The 16,887-nt window shown below is 42.9% G+C and overlaps 1 protein-coding gene across 1 annotated transcript in view; it reads left to right on the forward strand.

The window, feature by feature from the left end:
* Nucleotides 1-932: 932 nt before the first annotated feature.
* The window catches only part of LOC124805650 (15-hydroxyprostaglandin dehydrogenase [NAD(+)]-like), a 64,324-nt gene continuing 48,369 nt past the window's right edge, over nt 933-16,887 (forward strand). The window contains exon 1 of the mRNA XM_047266216.1: nt 933-1,062. Within this exon, the coding sequence (XP_047122172.1) occupies nt 970-1,062 (93 nt within the window). The 5' untranslated portion in view covers nt 933-969. The remainder of the gene's footprint in view (nt 1,063-16,887) is intronic.

A 16,887-nucleotide genomic window follows, 5' to 3' on the forward strand; every position in this document is an offset into this window, starting at 1 on the left:
TACAGCGTGCATTATAAGGAATTATAGAAAATAACAGTTGTCAGAGAGTTGTGCGTTGGTATCAACAATTTAGGTGCACTGGTTGCCTCTGTTAACAGAAAAATACCGGTCTACCAAGTGTACAAGATGTAACTCTAGAGAGTGTGACGGGAAGTTTGGAACGTTGTCCAAAACATCAGCTGTCTGTGCAAGCCATAGGCTTGGTATGCCGCAGAAAAATGTGTAGGAGATTTTGCAGTAAGACGATCACCCCCTTGTTGGAACATCGACGTTTGTCATCTAAAAGAGGAACTTCCATATCGCTGGATTGATCGTACTGGTGAAGATGACTGTTCCCTTGGCCATACTGGTCGTCTGACTTAATGCCTTGTGACTTTTTCCTTTGAGAGTACATAAATGGAACAACTCAGAGAATGCAAAATGCTTCAGGTACGGAACGAAATTTATTACAGCTGGACATGTGTCGTGTGGCCAGAGTGGCAGTCGTAGAACATCTGTAGTGTGCAGTATGTAAAATTGCTTACTTATAGTTCTCTTCGTGCCTCAGTCATATTTGTATATGAAATACTTCGGAAAAATTAGAGCTTTGAAAACGAATGAATCATTTATAGTAACCCTGTATGACCGATGTAAGGAATAAAACGAACAAAGGCGAAAGCTCGGTGTTTTCTGCTGTTTACGGATACCTTTGGATGGGGTGAGAGCGGAGTGATGATAAGATTAGTAATGGAAGAGACGAAAATAGACGACTGCATAAAAAGTCACCGTGTTTTGTCGGCGTAATGACGCTTTAACTTGCAACTACGCAGCACCTAACAGCCCATATCAGCTATACAAATGAACAACACGTGCATACCGATAGTTGTAAGATTACGTGTTACATAACAGCGCCTGTGGCTGGAATCGACAAATATTAGAGGTAGCGACAGCAGGCGGTCGTCAGCAGAGCCCCATCAGCAGAACACCGACATGGAGCTGCAGGGCAAGGTGGCCATCGTTACGGGGGGAGCTTCAGGCATCGGCCTCGAGATGGTCAAGCACCTCCTCCAGGCGGGACTCAAGGTGAGTGAGTGTCCACATCTGGCACTGACTGCTCGAGATGAACCATCGGAATCAGTCAGGGGATAGCACGCTGTTACTCTTTACGAACCCCACCACCTCGAACGACAAAAACGGAAGAAAAACGATTTTAAAATACGGAGATGTGTTTGTTCTGCCTTCCATCAAGATCATTTAGCTGTAATGTTCTGCATTTGGGCGCATTCGACTTTAGGCGATTAATGAGTCTAGAGACTTCAGAAGCACATGTTGTTGGAGAAACAACAACGTGTACCGGACGCTTAGGACTAGCCGATGTACAAGAGTCAAAAGCTGAGGCATTGTTTACCAAAAAAATAAACATCGGGTTTAAATAGTGTATTGTAGACAGTACTTGTTGTTGCAGATATTGCTGTCTTCAGCCCGAGGACTGGTTTAATGCAGCTCTCTACGCTATGCTACCCTGTGCAAGCCTCTTCATCCCCGAATAACTACTGCAATCAAAGTTCATTTTAACCTTCTTACTATATTGATCCTTGGTTTCCCTCCACAATTTTACCCCGCCTGCCTCTCCCCTCCTCCTCACCATTACTTAATTGGCGATTCTTTTCATATCTCAAGCTGTGTCCTATCGATCTATTTCGTCTTTGGTCAACTTGTGCCATAGTTTTCTTTTTTCTGCAGTTCTATTAAGTGCCTCCTCTATTCATCTAATCTTCACCATTTTTCTATAGCAACACATTTCAAAAGTGTCTATTATCTTTTTGCTTGAACTGCTAATCGTCCACTTTCGTAGAAGGCTACACTCTACACAAGTATCTTCAGAGAAGAATTCCCCATGCTTACATTTATCTATGTTTCTCTTGACGGGACATCCACAACTGTCGATATTTATCATCAACAATAAGATCCGCTACAGCTGTTCAATTTTATGCCATGTACCAGAGATACTCTATTTTAACTTAGTTTAACCTTCAGTTATTCGACTTTTATGGAACCACATTTTGTGCACGAACATGGGGTTTTCTCTTAAGAATTTTACTATAAGTTCGGTTTACTTTTTTTAATGCTCACAGTTGGGATAATTGGGATAGGCGGCAGGCGGCACCTGAAGATGGGAAACAGGTCCCGAAAAAGTTTCTTGTTTTCTCTCTCATTTTTTTTTAATTGGCTTTCGGGACGTCCCATTCAGTTATCGCAATAGAGGAATGTCAATTATGACGATATGAACGTAAGGAAAGTACAACATCCATTCCCCGAACGGTATACGTCTCCTTCCCGGTCGGGAATCGAAGCTAGGCCCATTTGCTTGGCAATCCACCGCAATGCCCGTGGAGCTACCGAGCCAAGCTCGAAGCTGGGTTGTACTTTCCTTTTAGGAAATAAAGGAACTTACAACTGGCCCTTTTTTTTGGGGGGGGGGGGGGGGTGTAACCAGTCTTCTGACTGGTATGATGCGAAGCGCCACGAATTCCTCTCCTCTACCAACTTCTTCATCTGAGAACAGCACTTGCAACCAACGTCCTCAATTATTTGCTGGATGTATTTCAATCTCCGTCTTCCTCTACAGGTCCTTCTAGTACCATGCAAGTCATTTCCTCATGTCTTAATAAATGTCCTACTATCCTGTCTCCTCTCCTTATCAGTGATTTCCACATATTCCTTTGCTCTCCCAGTCTGCGCAGAATCTCCTCATTCCTTAACTTATCAGTCCACTTAATTTTAACAATCGCTTGTAGCACCACATCTCAAATGCTTCGATTCTCTTCTGTTCCTGTTTTCCCACAGTCCATGTTTCATTCCTCCTAATTTCTTCCTCAAATTAAGGCCTATGTTTCATACTAGCAGTCTTCTCTTGGCCAGGAACGCCCTTTTTGCCAGAGCTAGTCAGCTTTTGATGTCCTCCTTGCTCCGTCCGTCATTGGTTATTTTGCTGCTACGTAACAGAATTCCTTAACTGCATCAACTCTGTGACCATCAATCCTGACGTTAAGAATCTCGCTGTTCTCTTTTCTGCTATTTTACACTACTTTCGTCTTTTTTCGATTTACTCTCAATCCATATTCTGTACTAATTAGATTGTTCATTCCATTCAGCATATCATGCAATTCTTTCCACTTTCACTCAGGTTGGCATATTTATTCGCAAATCGTATCACTGATATCATTTCGCTTTGAATTTTAATTCCACTCCTCAATCTTTCTTTCATTTCCATCATTGCTCCTTCGATGTATAGATTGAACACTAGAGGGGAAAGACTGCATCCCTGTCTTACTCCCGTTTTAATCCGAGCGCTTCTTTCTTTGTCGTTAGCTCTTATTATTCCCTCTTGGCTCTTGTACATATTGTATATTACCCGCCTCTCCCTATAATTTACCCCTATTTTCCTCAGAAGTTCGAATATCTTGCACCATTATATATTCTCGAAAGCTTTCTACAGGTAACCTGGTCTAGATTTTTCTTTACAATTGTAGCGGTTCTTATCACTGACGACTTACACTTGTGTTAGATGTTAAAAAATTCTTCTTTTTCACAAATGCTTTTATGTTATAGCTAGTCCAAACTTCATATCCTTTCTACTTCGGCCATTACCAGTAATTCTGCTGCCCAAGTTTTAAAACTCATTAACTACTTTTATTTCCTCACCTAAATTAAGTCATCTAGCAACATCTGCTTTAATTCAACTACATTCTATTACCCTTGTTTCACTTTTGTTGATGTACGTCTTATAACCTGTTTTCAACTGTGTATGCAAACCGTTCAATTGATCTTATTTCCTTTAAAACCTTTCCGCTCATTGAGTTCAGTTAAGACCGAATTTTACGTGCAACGTATCGTCAACTTTAAACCATCACATTTCGTTAACAGACAAAGACTATTCGATAAAAAAATTCTTTTCGACTATATCCATTTATCTGCTTTCTTGGAACGTTTGAACCGATTCGTACAAGTTTAAAGTATAGAAGTGGCGTGCTTCAAACACCTCCCAGGAAAATGTGTTTTTTGCACGCAAAATCCAAGCGAAGCAAGATTTCTTTTCAAACGTTTAAAATTTCTCGTAGACTAAGGTCTGATGCGCCGATGGACCAAATTTAAACTATCAGTCTCGCTCCAGTCCGGAGTTATTTAAGGATGGCTGTTTTTGCACTTAAAATGCGAACGGTGCACGTAGAGATGGTGCCATTAGTTGAACATTATTTTTAGCCTAATTGAAATCTTTTTCAAAGGAATTAATCGATTCGGACAATATTGCTGGACGCCGGGCTCCGGTTCTCTATACGATGAGCCACAACTGCAATAAGACATGTTCGAGTAGCTGTTCAAATGGCCGCTGGTCCGGGCTAGTCCAAAAACTTTCTACCTCATGTTCCTAACTCAAACGGGAAGCACCAAGCACCCCCCCTACCCCCACCCACCCACCAAATGTGATTTTGCTTGCTGCTTCCTTTTCAGACACGTTTGTTGCAGTGCTTGCCCTCTGTAACGATTTCCGGGAGCGTTTAAGATTTTTTAAATTCTGTTTTTACTCCGATGAGTTGTGAAGATGTAAAAAAGTGTTCAGTGAACGACGAATGGTCTCTTTTCACAGCCATGTAAATCACAGAGATACTGTTATCAATTCGGTGTTTTCAAATGCACCTATAGTACTTTCCATTGCAAGTATCACAGTTCTAAAAGAGGCGAATGCAGCGACGGTTCACTCTTCGACATGCGATGGCCAGCTTCGAAGAAATTAAGATATTTGTAATATATTTACCTCTTCTGAATATGAAATCGATCGCTTCCTTATGCGGAAATTCGTGATTTCATATCCAGATAAGGAAAGGGGAAGCGGAGTGTTGCAGGGCTGAGATACCAGTTTGAATGGGGCACAGAGGAAATTAATGTTAAATTCTGTCCATGTCATTCACGTGTATCGAGTGCTGGTTGGTCTCTAAAAAAAAAATATGTTTCACAAAATAAGAAAAAATGCTTCTTTATGGAGAATTGAGAAGGGACTTGAAGATAGCAGTTAAGTTGTACGCACAAATACTCCATAAAGCGGTGTCCAACAAGAACGACAACTCAGCTAACTTGCAAAAGATTGCTATCGGAATGTGCCTGCAACGAGCGGAGCGAGTCGAACGGATGTTCTCGTCCATAACCCAGATGTTAGCTCCAGAGAAACTGCAAGAGACTCAGCAATAAAGTGCGATGTTCGCATTTTGCTCGCAAAAAGGTTCCACCTGTATCACGTGTCACGTTAAAAGTGGCCGCATTTCGGATAACAGAGGTTCACTTGTCCTTATAACAAGGAGTTTGGGTAGCTGAGCGCCAACTGTGCACAAACACTGCAGTTAACATTATTTATTCGGGCCTGAGGGCTCCAGCGTCATCCACAAACAGCATTATCCGCCCTGTACTGACTGACCAAGGTACTCCATCCCACAAGCTGACATCCGGCACCTGCACAAACACAAACCATGCACGTTTGCATTCTTGTATTCATGATGGGTACACTGATTATTAATATACCAGCATTTCACATTTGCAATGACTTATCTCGCACCTACATTAACCTGTGATCTTGCAATGTTAATCACTTAAATATGTTACCTACACAAATGTATTCACGAAATTATTTTTTGGTGTTATGACTTTTTTCTGTCACTGTAGATAAAGCACACCCGCCTCTGGCAACACAGAGCCGCGCCAACTTGACGCTACCAGATCTGGCTTCGAAAATAACCTTAAACTGACTTCTCATGCTGCTACCTTGAATCTAAACCAAGGGACTTCATCTGAATTTGCCTAGTTGCATGCAACTGTTATTATGCCCACATTCATTCAAAGCGAACAAGAATCCATGTTTCGGATAAGTGGTAACGGGTACATTTAGTACTGAGTTAATAACGAGCATCAAAACCGATTGAGGGATTAGTGAACACAGGATTGTCGTAGCGAGATTGAATATTGTAATCCCCAAATCCCCGAAAAATAAGCGAAAATATACCTGTTCAAAAAATCAGATAAAAATAAAATAAAAGCAAATACAAATTCACTTGACGCCTTCCTGAGAGAGAATCTCTACTCATTCCAAATTAATAACATAAGTGTAGACCAGATATGGCTTGAATTCAAAGAAATAGTATCGGCAGCAATTGAGAGATTTATACCAAATAAATTAACAAACGACGGAGCTGATCGTTCTTGGTACACAAAACCTGTTAGAACACTGTTGCAGAAACAACAAACAAATATGCCAAATTCAAACAGACGCAAAATCCCCAAGATTGGCGATCTTTTACAGCATCTCGAAATTAAGTGTGGACTTCAATGTGAGATGCTTATAACAGTTTCCACAACGAAACGTTGTCGCGAAACCTGGCAGAAAATCCAAAGGGATTCTGGTCGTATGTGAAGTATGTTAGCGGCAAGAAACAATCAATGCCTTCTCTGCGCGATAGCAATGGAGATACTATCGAAGACAGTGCTGCCAAAGCAGAGTTACTAAACACAGCCTTCCGAAATGCCTTCACAAAAGAAGACGAAGTAAATATTCCAGAATTTGAATCGAGAACCAACATGAGTAATGTAGAAGTAAATATCCTCGGAGTAGTGAAGCAACTTAAATCACTTATTAAAACCAAGTCTTCTACTCCAGACAGTATACCAATTAGGTTCCTTTCGGAGTATGCTGATGCATTAGCTCCATACTTAACTATCATATACAACCGTTCGCTCGACGAAAGATCCGTACCCAGAGACTGGAAAGTTGCACAGGTCACACCAATAGTCAAGAAAGGTGGTAGGAGTAATCCACTAAATTACAGTCGCATATCGTTAACGTCGATATGCACCAGGATTTTGGAACATATATTGTGTTCGAACATTATGAACTACCTCGAAGAAAACGGTCTATTGACACATAGTCAACATGGGCTTAGAAAACATCGTTCCAGTGAAACACAACTAGATCTTTATTCACATGAAGTGTTGAGTGCTATTGACAAGGGATTTCAGATCGATTCCGTATTTCTGGATTTCCGGAAGGCTTTCGACACGGTTCCACACAAGCGGCTCGTAGTGAAATCGCGTGCTTATGGAATATGGTTTCAGTTATGTGACTGGATTTGTGATTTCCTGTCAGAGAAGTCGCAGTTCGTAGTAATTGACGGAAAGTCATCGAGTAAAACAGAAGTGATTTCTGGCGTTCCCCAAGGTAGTGTTATAGGCCTTTTGCTGTTCCTTATCTATAAACGATTTGGAGACAATCTGAGCAGCCGTCTTCGGTTGTTTGCAGATGAAGCTGTCGTTTATCGACTCATAAAGTCATCAGAAGATCAAAACAAACTACAAAACGATTTAGAAAAGATATCTGAATGGTGCGAAAAGTGGCAGTTGACCCTAAATAACGAAAAGTCTGAGGTCATCTACATGCTAAAACGAACTCGTTAAACTTAGGTTACACGATAAATCAGTCTAATCTAAAAGCCGTAAATTTTCAACTAAATACCTAGGTATTACAATTACGAATAACTTAAATTGGAAGGAACACATAGAAAATGTTGTGGGGAAGGCTAACCAAAGACTGCGTTTTATTGGCAGAACGCTTAGAAAATGTGACAGACCTACTACGGTGACTGCCTACACTTCGCTTGTCCGTCCTCTTTTAGACTACTGCTGCGCGGTGTGGGATCCTTACCAGATAGTACTGGCGGAGTACATCGAAAAAGTTCAAAGAAAGGCAGCACGTTTTGTACTATCGCGAAATAGGGGAGAGAGTGCAGAGAAAAGATACGGATTTGGGCTGGACGTCATTAAAAGAAAGGCGTTTTTCGTTGCGACGGAATCTTCTCACGAAATTCTAATCACCAACTTTCTCCTCCGAATGCGAAAATATTTTGTTGACACCGACCTACATAGGGAGGAACGATCACCACGACAAAATCATGAAAATCAGAGCTCGTACGGAAAGATATAGGTGTTCATTCTTTCCGCGCGCTATACGAAATTGGAATAATAGAGAATTGTGAAGGTGGTTCGATGAACCCTGTGCCAGGCACTTAAATGTGATTTGCAGAGTATCCATGTAGATGTAGATGTAGACTGTCAGTTCTGGTTATGGTGAGAATAAAGACACATACTTTCAGTTCCCAGCGTGATCTTCCTCCCTAGAACGGAAAACATGAGCATGAAAAATACTGGCACATGCAGGCAGAGAAAAGATAGTCTGCCGGGTTCAATGAGTCAAACCACCAAAATGATACGAGAGGAGGAACGGCTGACGCCCTTCAGCTTCACCAGAAGATTAGCGAGCGAGACATCAGAAGCCGAGTGGAATACAGTTTCAAATTGTGTCGAGCGGATGGAAGAGTACGGGTATGGCCATAACCTCATGAATCCATGGACCCTTCCTGTCAGCAGGGGAAGTTCAAGCTGGTGGAGCCTCTGTAATGGTGTTATGCGTGTGCAGTTGGAGTGATATATGATCCCCGATACGTGTATATGCGACTCTCACAGGTGACACGTACGTAAGCATTCTGTCTGATCGCCTGCATCCATTCCAGTCCTTTGTGTATTCCGACTAACTTGGGCAATTCCAGCAGGACATTGCAACACCCCACACGTCCAGAATAAATACAGAATGGCTCCAGGAACACTCTTATGAGTTTAAACACTTCCGATGGCCACAAAACCCCTCAGACATGAACATTATTGAGCATATCTGGGATGCCTTGCAGCGTACTGTTCAGAAGAAGTCTCCAATCGTCGTACTCTTACCGATTTATGGACAGCCCTGCAAGATTCAGGGTGTCAATTCCCTCCTGCACTCCTTCAGACACTAGCTGAGTCCATGCAACGTCGTGTTGCGGCACTTCTGCGTGCTCCCGGGGGCCCTACACGATTGTACGCAGGTGTATAAGTTTCTTTGGCTCTTCAGTGTATTACATTTAATACATTTACGATCAGGGTCAATTTCCAGAGCCTGCACCATTCATCAGTTCTCTGTAGTTCATTCTGCAACAACTTAATCATTTGCGAACAGTCTTTAAGATTTTCCGACGCTTTCTAACAGATTACTTATGCACTCTGTCAACAGTAATCGTCCTATCACACTCCCTCGGGGTGTTACGGAAATCAGCTTTGCATTTGAGTACTTTATTTCGTTAAGTTCTGTCTGCGACTAAGTCTTGAGTCATGCCCGCCCGGTTAGCCGTTCGGTCTAACGCACGGCTTTCCGGATTGGGAAGGAGCGCCTTGTCTCCGGCACGAATCCGCCTAACGGACTTGTCTCGAGGTCTGGTGAGTGGGTCAGTCTGTGGGTGGTGTTTAGGCGGTTTTCCATCTGCCTCGGCGAATGCGGTCTGGTTCCCCTTGTTCCGAATCAGGGGGTACACATACGCATACGCGTACGCCACCATTACTCTTACACGCAAACATAGGGGCTACACTCGTCTGGTGTGAGACGTTCGCGGCTGAGGGGAGAGAGGGGGGGGGGGTTTCACCGGGGCCCAAACGGGACAATATCGCTGAAAGAGTGGTTCGGTGTGGGGCGGCGTAGGGCTGAAGTGGACTGCGGTAGTCGTCGTGGGGTCGTGGACCACTGTGGCTGCGGCGGGGACGGAGCCTCTCCGTCGTTTCTAGGCCCCCGGTTAACATACAATACAAGTCTTGAGTCCAGTCACAAGTCTGGTCTGATACCCTGTCAGCTCGTATTTTTTCCACAAACTGGAATGCGGGACGGTTTTAAATGTCTTCCCGAAGTCAATGAACACGGTATCAACCTGCGCGTCGTTGTATGCAGTCCTGTGGATCTCATGGAGGAACAGAGAGGGCTGTGTTTCACGTGTAACTTGGTGCACCATTCCACATCAGTGGTTTTCGACAGACATTCTTCGTTTTCTGATTAACGTCTACCGGTGCTGGTCCTTCGGCTGCCAACAAATCCAATAGCACGTTGGTCCTGTTTGGACGCACTTGCTAATAACGTCACTGTACTTCACAAAGCATTTACTGCTCGGATGTTGGAAATACACGAAAGCCACACTAATCCCGTGACGAGGTGAGAAAAGTAATGGAATAGTGATATGCACGTATACAGCTGGTTTTGTTATGCGAACACAAAGTATAAAAGGGCATTGATTTGGCTGAGCTGTTATTTGTACTCAGATCATTCACAGGTAAGGTGTTGGATTGATTATGGCAGCAGGACTGGAATAAACGGACTTAGAACGCAGAATCTAGACGCATGGAACATTTCATTTCGGAAATCGTTAGGGAATTCAATATTCCGAGGTCCACAGTGTCAAGAGCGTGCCGGGAATACCAAATTTCAGATATTACCTTTCACCACGGATAACGCATTGGCCGACGGTCTTCATTTAACGACCGAGGGCAACGGCTTTTGCGTAGAGATGTCAGTACTGATAGAGAAGCAACATTTCGTGAAATAACCGCAGAAATCGATTCGGGACGAACGACTAACGTATCCATTAGGACAGTGCGGAGAAATTTGGGCTATGGCAGCAGGGGACCGAAGCATGTGCCTTGCTTCCTGCGGCGCCTATCCTGAACTCATGATATGTCGATTGGACCCTAGACGACTGGAAAATTGTGGTCTGGTCGAATGAGTCCCGATCTCAGTTGGTAAGAGATGATGATAGAGTTCGAGTGTGGTGCAGACTCCACGAAGCCATAGACCACAGCTATCAACAAGGACTGTGTAAGCTGGTGGTTGTTCCATGATGGTGTCGGCTTTGTTTACATGAAATAGATTGGGTCCTCTGGTCCAACTGAACCTATCATTGACTGGAAATCGGTTAGAAAACCAACTCGAGATGGGAACATATTAGATATCTTGGCGACAAACAGACCTGATATTTTTGAGGAAGTTGATCTAGAAGAAGGTATTAACGACCAATAATGTCGGTGTGGCTTCTATGTCAGTGGAAGTTGAAAAAAAAAAAATAGAAACAGCGTAGAGTTTTCTTGTATGGGAAAGCAAATAAAAGTGTCATCAATGAATATCTTCATAGTCAGCTCCAAGCATTCACAGCGGGACCTAAAGATATTGAGCATCTTTGGTCGGAATTTGAAGGTATTGTCCATCATGCGCCTAGCAAAAACATAGGGGAGGGAAAGGATCCACTTTGGTACAACAAACATATTAGGGAGTTGCTGAGAAAGCAGAGAATATTGCACAGTCGTTTTAAACGTATTCACTGCCCCATTGACAAACAGATGTTACCCGAAATAAAAGCAGCTCTAAGAAGGACAATGAGAGATTCTTTTAATAAATTTGAAACTAATATTTAATCTGCTGATTCTATAAATAACCCCAAAAGATTTTGGTCGTACGTAAAATCTATGAACGCTACAAATAATTTAATACCTTTTCTTGCTGACGCTACGGGTAATGCAACTGATGATGATAAACGGAAGGCAGAAATTTTAAATCTAGCTTTCAAAAACTCGTTTACGGTACAGAACTGCAGCAGCATCCCCCCTTTCAATTATCGAACAAACGCAAGGATGGCTGACATAGTGTTTAGCGTATCTGGGATTGTAAAACAGTTAAGATCCTTAGACACCAGGAAGGCATCTGGCCCAGACGGTATCTCCATATGATTATATGTTGACTGTGCTACAAATATAGCACCATTCTCATCCATCATCTATCAAAGATAATTGGAACAGCGGAAAGTTCCACGGGACTGGAAGAAGACCCATGTCATAGCAATCCATAAAAAATATAGAAAATCGGATGCACATAATTACTGGCCAATTTCACTGACATCGATTTCTTGTAGAATCATGTAACATATTTTGTGTTCAGATATAATGACCTTTTAAGACACTGAGAAGCTCATCTGCAGAAACCAGCACAGTTTTAGGAAACAGCGGACATGCGAGACACAGCTGGCCCTCTTTGTGCGTGATATATAACAGGCTCTAGATACCGGCTCCCAGATTGATGCCATATTTCTCGACTTTAGAAAGGCGTTCGACTCATTTCCGCACTGTCGCTTGCTCCAAAAAGTGCGCGCTTACGGTCTATCCGATGACATAAGCGGTTGGATAGAAAGGGTTTCTAATAGACAGGGAGCAGTATGTCGTCCTGAACGGGGTGACTTCAACAGAAACAAGCGTAACTTCAGGTGTGCCCCAGGGCAGAGTAACAGATGCGCTGCTTTTTACGGTTTACGTAAACGATCTGGTTGATGGTATTGACAGCGGCATTAGACTATTTACCGATGATGCTGTAGTCTACAGGAAAGTAGTATCACATGAAAGTTGTGAACAAATGAATGAGGATTTGCAGAAAATAAATGCGTGGTGTAAAGACTGGCAGTTATCTCTCAATATTAGTAAGTGTAACCTACTGCGTATAACAGGGCGAAAATCCCCATTAATGTACGAGTACAAAATAAATGCCCAGTCTTTGGAAGCGGTAACATCCGTCTAGTATCTGGGTGCGACTATTCGAAATGATCTCAGATGGAATGATCAGATTACACAAGTAACGGGTAAGGCGAACTCTAGATGGAAGTTTATTGGTAGAATCCTGAATCGATGCAGCCCTTCAACAAAGGAAATAGCTTACAATACGTTAGTGCGTCCAGTATTAGAGTAATGGTCGTCTGTGTGGGACTCTTACCAGTTGGGTCTGATTCAAGAGATTGAGAAGGTACAAAGAAGAGCGGCAAGATTCGTGACTGGTACACTGAGCCATCGCGAGAGCGTTACAAATCTCATAGAAGGTTTGAAGTGGGACACACTTGCAGATAGACGGCGCTCAAAACGGAAGGGACTGCTCACTAAATTCCGAAGTCCAATCTTCACCGAGGATGTAGATCACATATTGTTACCACCAACTTTCAAATCGCGCAATGATCACCATTCAAAGCTAAGGGAAATTAGAGCTCGTACTGAGACGTTCAGACAGTCGTTTTTCCCTCGCGCGACCCGCGAATGGAACAGAGGGGGTGAAATATGACTTTGGAACGAATTGTGCCCTCTGCCACACACCGCTTGGTGGCTAGAGGAGTATATATGTAGATGTAGATGTTCGGCTACTGAGAGACCGTTGGCAGCCAGTGTGTATACCTGCATTAGAGTTGTGCTACGTTACCCTTACGCTGCAGCAACACTCTCTAATGGAAACTCTTTGATACTCCTTATAAAATAAGAACATAATGACCCACCATATAGGAATAATTAATCAACATCGAGAAGAGTAATGCATATCAGTGCCAGTGATGGTTAGCAAAAAATGGTTCAGATGGCTCTGAGCACTATGGGACTGAACATCTATGGTCATCAGTCCCCTAGAACTTACAAGGGAACCTTCCCATCGCACCCCCCTCAGATTTAGTTATAAGTTGGCACAGTAGATAGGCCATGAAAAACTGAACACAGATCAATCGAGAAAACAGGAAGAAGTTGTGTGGAACTATGAAAAAAATAAGCAAAATATGCGATGCGGAGGTTCCCTTGTTAGAACTGCTTAAATCTAACTAACCTAAGGACATCACACAACACCCAGTCATCACGAGGCAGAAAAATCCCTGACCACGGCGAGAATCAAACCCGGGAACCCGGGCGTGGGAGTCGAGAACGCTACCGCACGACCACGAGCTGCGGACGATGGTTAGCAGTTAATTAACGTAATATACATTTTTATTCAGAACTGCATGGTTTATATAAGTTCGAAGCCACTCTGCAAGCTCACTGGGATGAGCTGCCAGCGCTTGGGTGAGCAGCAAGGTCGCGTAGCCAGAAAGGGGACCACGGGCTGAGGAATTCTCAGAAGGATGCACTGACAGAGGTGAAGGTCAGTGCCACTCAGCTGACAAGACTTCCCTTTGAGATGCCGCATCTGGTGGTCAGTGCCCGCCAGGCGGGTAGATACGATCTTCCACAGCGTAAGGCCTAAGGCAGCGACTGATCTTACGACTCAAAGGTGGACAGAGGAAAAATGCTGTTCTTGGCAAGGACTGGGAACAAAACATTGAAAGCTGTATTTCTTTGCAAATCTTCAGATGGCACAGAGAGCGTATAGAAAATGGAGGGAGTGCCCACATTTGGGACCTCTTTGTAAGTGGAATGCCGCTGAAGGTTGGGTCCACGAAAACTAAATGATTACGCAATGTAAGAATTGGCTAATGTAAATAAACTGGAAATTGCAGAGAGAAACTCGACTGTGCTGTTAAGGTCCCACTTCACTGGCTACATACAGAGATAGACAGAGAGCGAGATGGCTTTTTCCAGTATTAAATGATAGGAAGCACATTACTGGTTAACTGTCCAGATCAAAAATCAGGGAACGGGACCAGCATGTTTTAAGCATTCTTTTCAACGGTTGGCGCTTGGCCCAGGCAATCCGATAAAAGTAAAGAAAGCAAAACAAGGACATACAAGTCTTCCGTTCAGTAAGTAGTCGTTACAAAATCATTTCATCTCCGGCAGCCTTGACCTTCAGACATTTCCCCCTCTTGCCTTTATCACCGGAAGGGTCCGTCTCCAGGCAGGTGAGCTTAGGGACTTTGGAAGATTTTGGGCTGAGATGAACTTAGCCGCAGCTGTCAGTCGTTGGTGTCCCGTCAATGACTGATTCTACAGCCACTTCAGCCTCCACCGACAGGTTGCTGTGGTGAGATCGAGATGCGGCAGTGTTATGATCCACAAGGCCAGCAATGTCGTTTTATAGATTTTCAATAACTTCTTGCGTCGCTCTAAAGACCTGTTTTCAGATTCGTATGACCAATATGCTCTAAACTCCGGCCACATATGCAACGCATTCCCTTCTCTAGTGCTATCTGTCCTTTATAGTACCATCACGATTATCAAGATACAACTTTGCAAGTGTGATTGTTTCATTTTGACACACAATTATTTATTCAAATGTGCCAAGGCTTTACTTTAGACTGCTTTTGCTTGTCAGATGTTTTATGAGTCACTTCGACGTAAAAAATTTAATTAATGGTGATTCTTGTTTCATTTAGTAGTCATTTAATTCTTAATTCATTATTTTATAGGATGTTTAAATCATTTATATCAGATAACAGGTCCAATTAACACACATTTACACTACCTAGCCTAGATCGACTTGCAGTGCAAGACTGGGACTCAAACTCGTTATCTTTGTCTTTCATTGGCAAGTACTCCACCAACTGATCTGTGCTAAAAAGACTTAAGACCCGTCCTCACAGCTTCTCTTCCTGGAAGAAAGGATATAAATTTGGAAGAGAGAAGACGGAGTACTAGCGGAAGTAAAGCTGTGAAGGCGAGTCGTAAGCTGTACTTGGGTAATTCAGTTTCTAGGGCACCTGAACATGCAAGATAATCGTCTCCTGTTAGAATCCCTGTCTGGCACGCAGTTGTCATCTGTCAGGGAGTTTCAAGTCAATGCACGCAATGCTGCAGGATGAAAATTCACTTTAGAAAAGATTTAATGATTTGACTGTAATTGGTGTAGTGAAATCGACCAGACAGATACCTTCTAGTGTCTTTAAAATAATAAGTTAATCATTGAATTCTTAAATGCCACCAAATTTGCTTTTCCTTGATCTATATAGTTTTAATAATAGTAAAGTACGAATCGATATTTAAGTACTCTCTAAGAAAAAGAAACACGCACCACGAAGAAATTGTCCGAACGGGACGGAAATCGTTAGAAGTAATGTGAGTGTACAGACAAAAAGGTGATTACAGCTTCATTAAAATTGGATGATTCATTCAAGTGAAAGAGCTTCACAAATTGAGACTTCTGCAAGTAGTTATCTGGCTTGGAATTGGTTGACGGACATGTTGGATGTCGTCGTGAAGGATATAGTGCCAAATTCTGTCCAACTGGCTCGTTAGTTCTTCAAAATCTGGAGCTGATGGAAGAGTCCTGCCCGATTATATTACAAACCTTCTCAATTGGGGAAGGGGGAGGGGGGGGGGGGAGAGATCCGCCGATATTGCTGACCGAGGTAGGGTTTGGCAAGCATGACGGCACGAGGTAGAAACTCTTGCTTGTGCGTCCGGGCATAGCCTTGTTGAAATGTAGGCCATGAAGGGCTACAAAATGGCGCGTAGAATATCGTCGACGTACGGCTGTGCTGTGTGGTCGCTGTGGATGACATCCAAAGCGGTCCTGATTTGAAACTAAATGGCACCCCAGACCGTCACTCCTGGCTGTCGGGCTGTATGGCGGGCGACAGTCGGGTTGGTATCCCACCGCTGTTCGGGTCATCTCCAGACCTGTCTTCACTGGTCATAGGGGCTCAGTTCGAATCAGCTCTCGTCAGTGAAGACAATTATACTCTAGTCAATGAGATTCCATGTTCTCTGAACAAAATTTAAAAATTAGAGAAATTAAAAAGAACAAGTTCAAAGTTTTGCGAAATTTAGTCCTCCAAAACTAAGAAATAAAATAGATTAGAGAAACGTTTGACGCACCTTTGAATGATGCGCAAAATCGTGTACAGCACACGGGGTGCCGATTGACAAGTTAAAAAATTTAGATTTACCTTAGAATCGAAGAATTTTTAAACATACTAGAGGACATTGGTATGATGGATTCTGTGGGTCATGAAGTCTGCTGTTGTGTGGCTTTGATACATTTCTATAACCTATGCCAGAAGGTTGAAATAAGTTTCAAGAATTTTTCAGTCTCAAAAACTTTTCAATACAGAATCCTTTGAATATCTGGAAAGAGAATGTGTGTGGTACAAGAAGTAATGTCTCCCTTACCATTGCTGCCGACATCATTATTTTTGCTGGCTAATTTTCCACTACAATAAAATGAACATAATGAATAGATTGAAATTGGAATCGTAAATCAGAGAGCACCTGCAATCCGTCCACTTAGTGCTCTTT

Source organism: Schistocerca piceifrons, chromosome 7 (genome assembly GCF_021461385.2).
Source record: "Schistocerca piceifrons isolate TAMUIC-IGC-003096 chromosome 7, iqSchPice1.1, whole genome shotgun sequence".
Classification (NCBI taxonomy): domain Eukaryota; kingdom Metazoa; phylum Arthropoda; class Insecta; order Orthoptera; family Acrididae; genus Schistocerca; species Schistocerca piceifrons.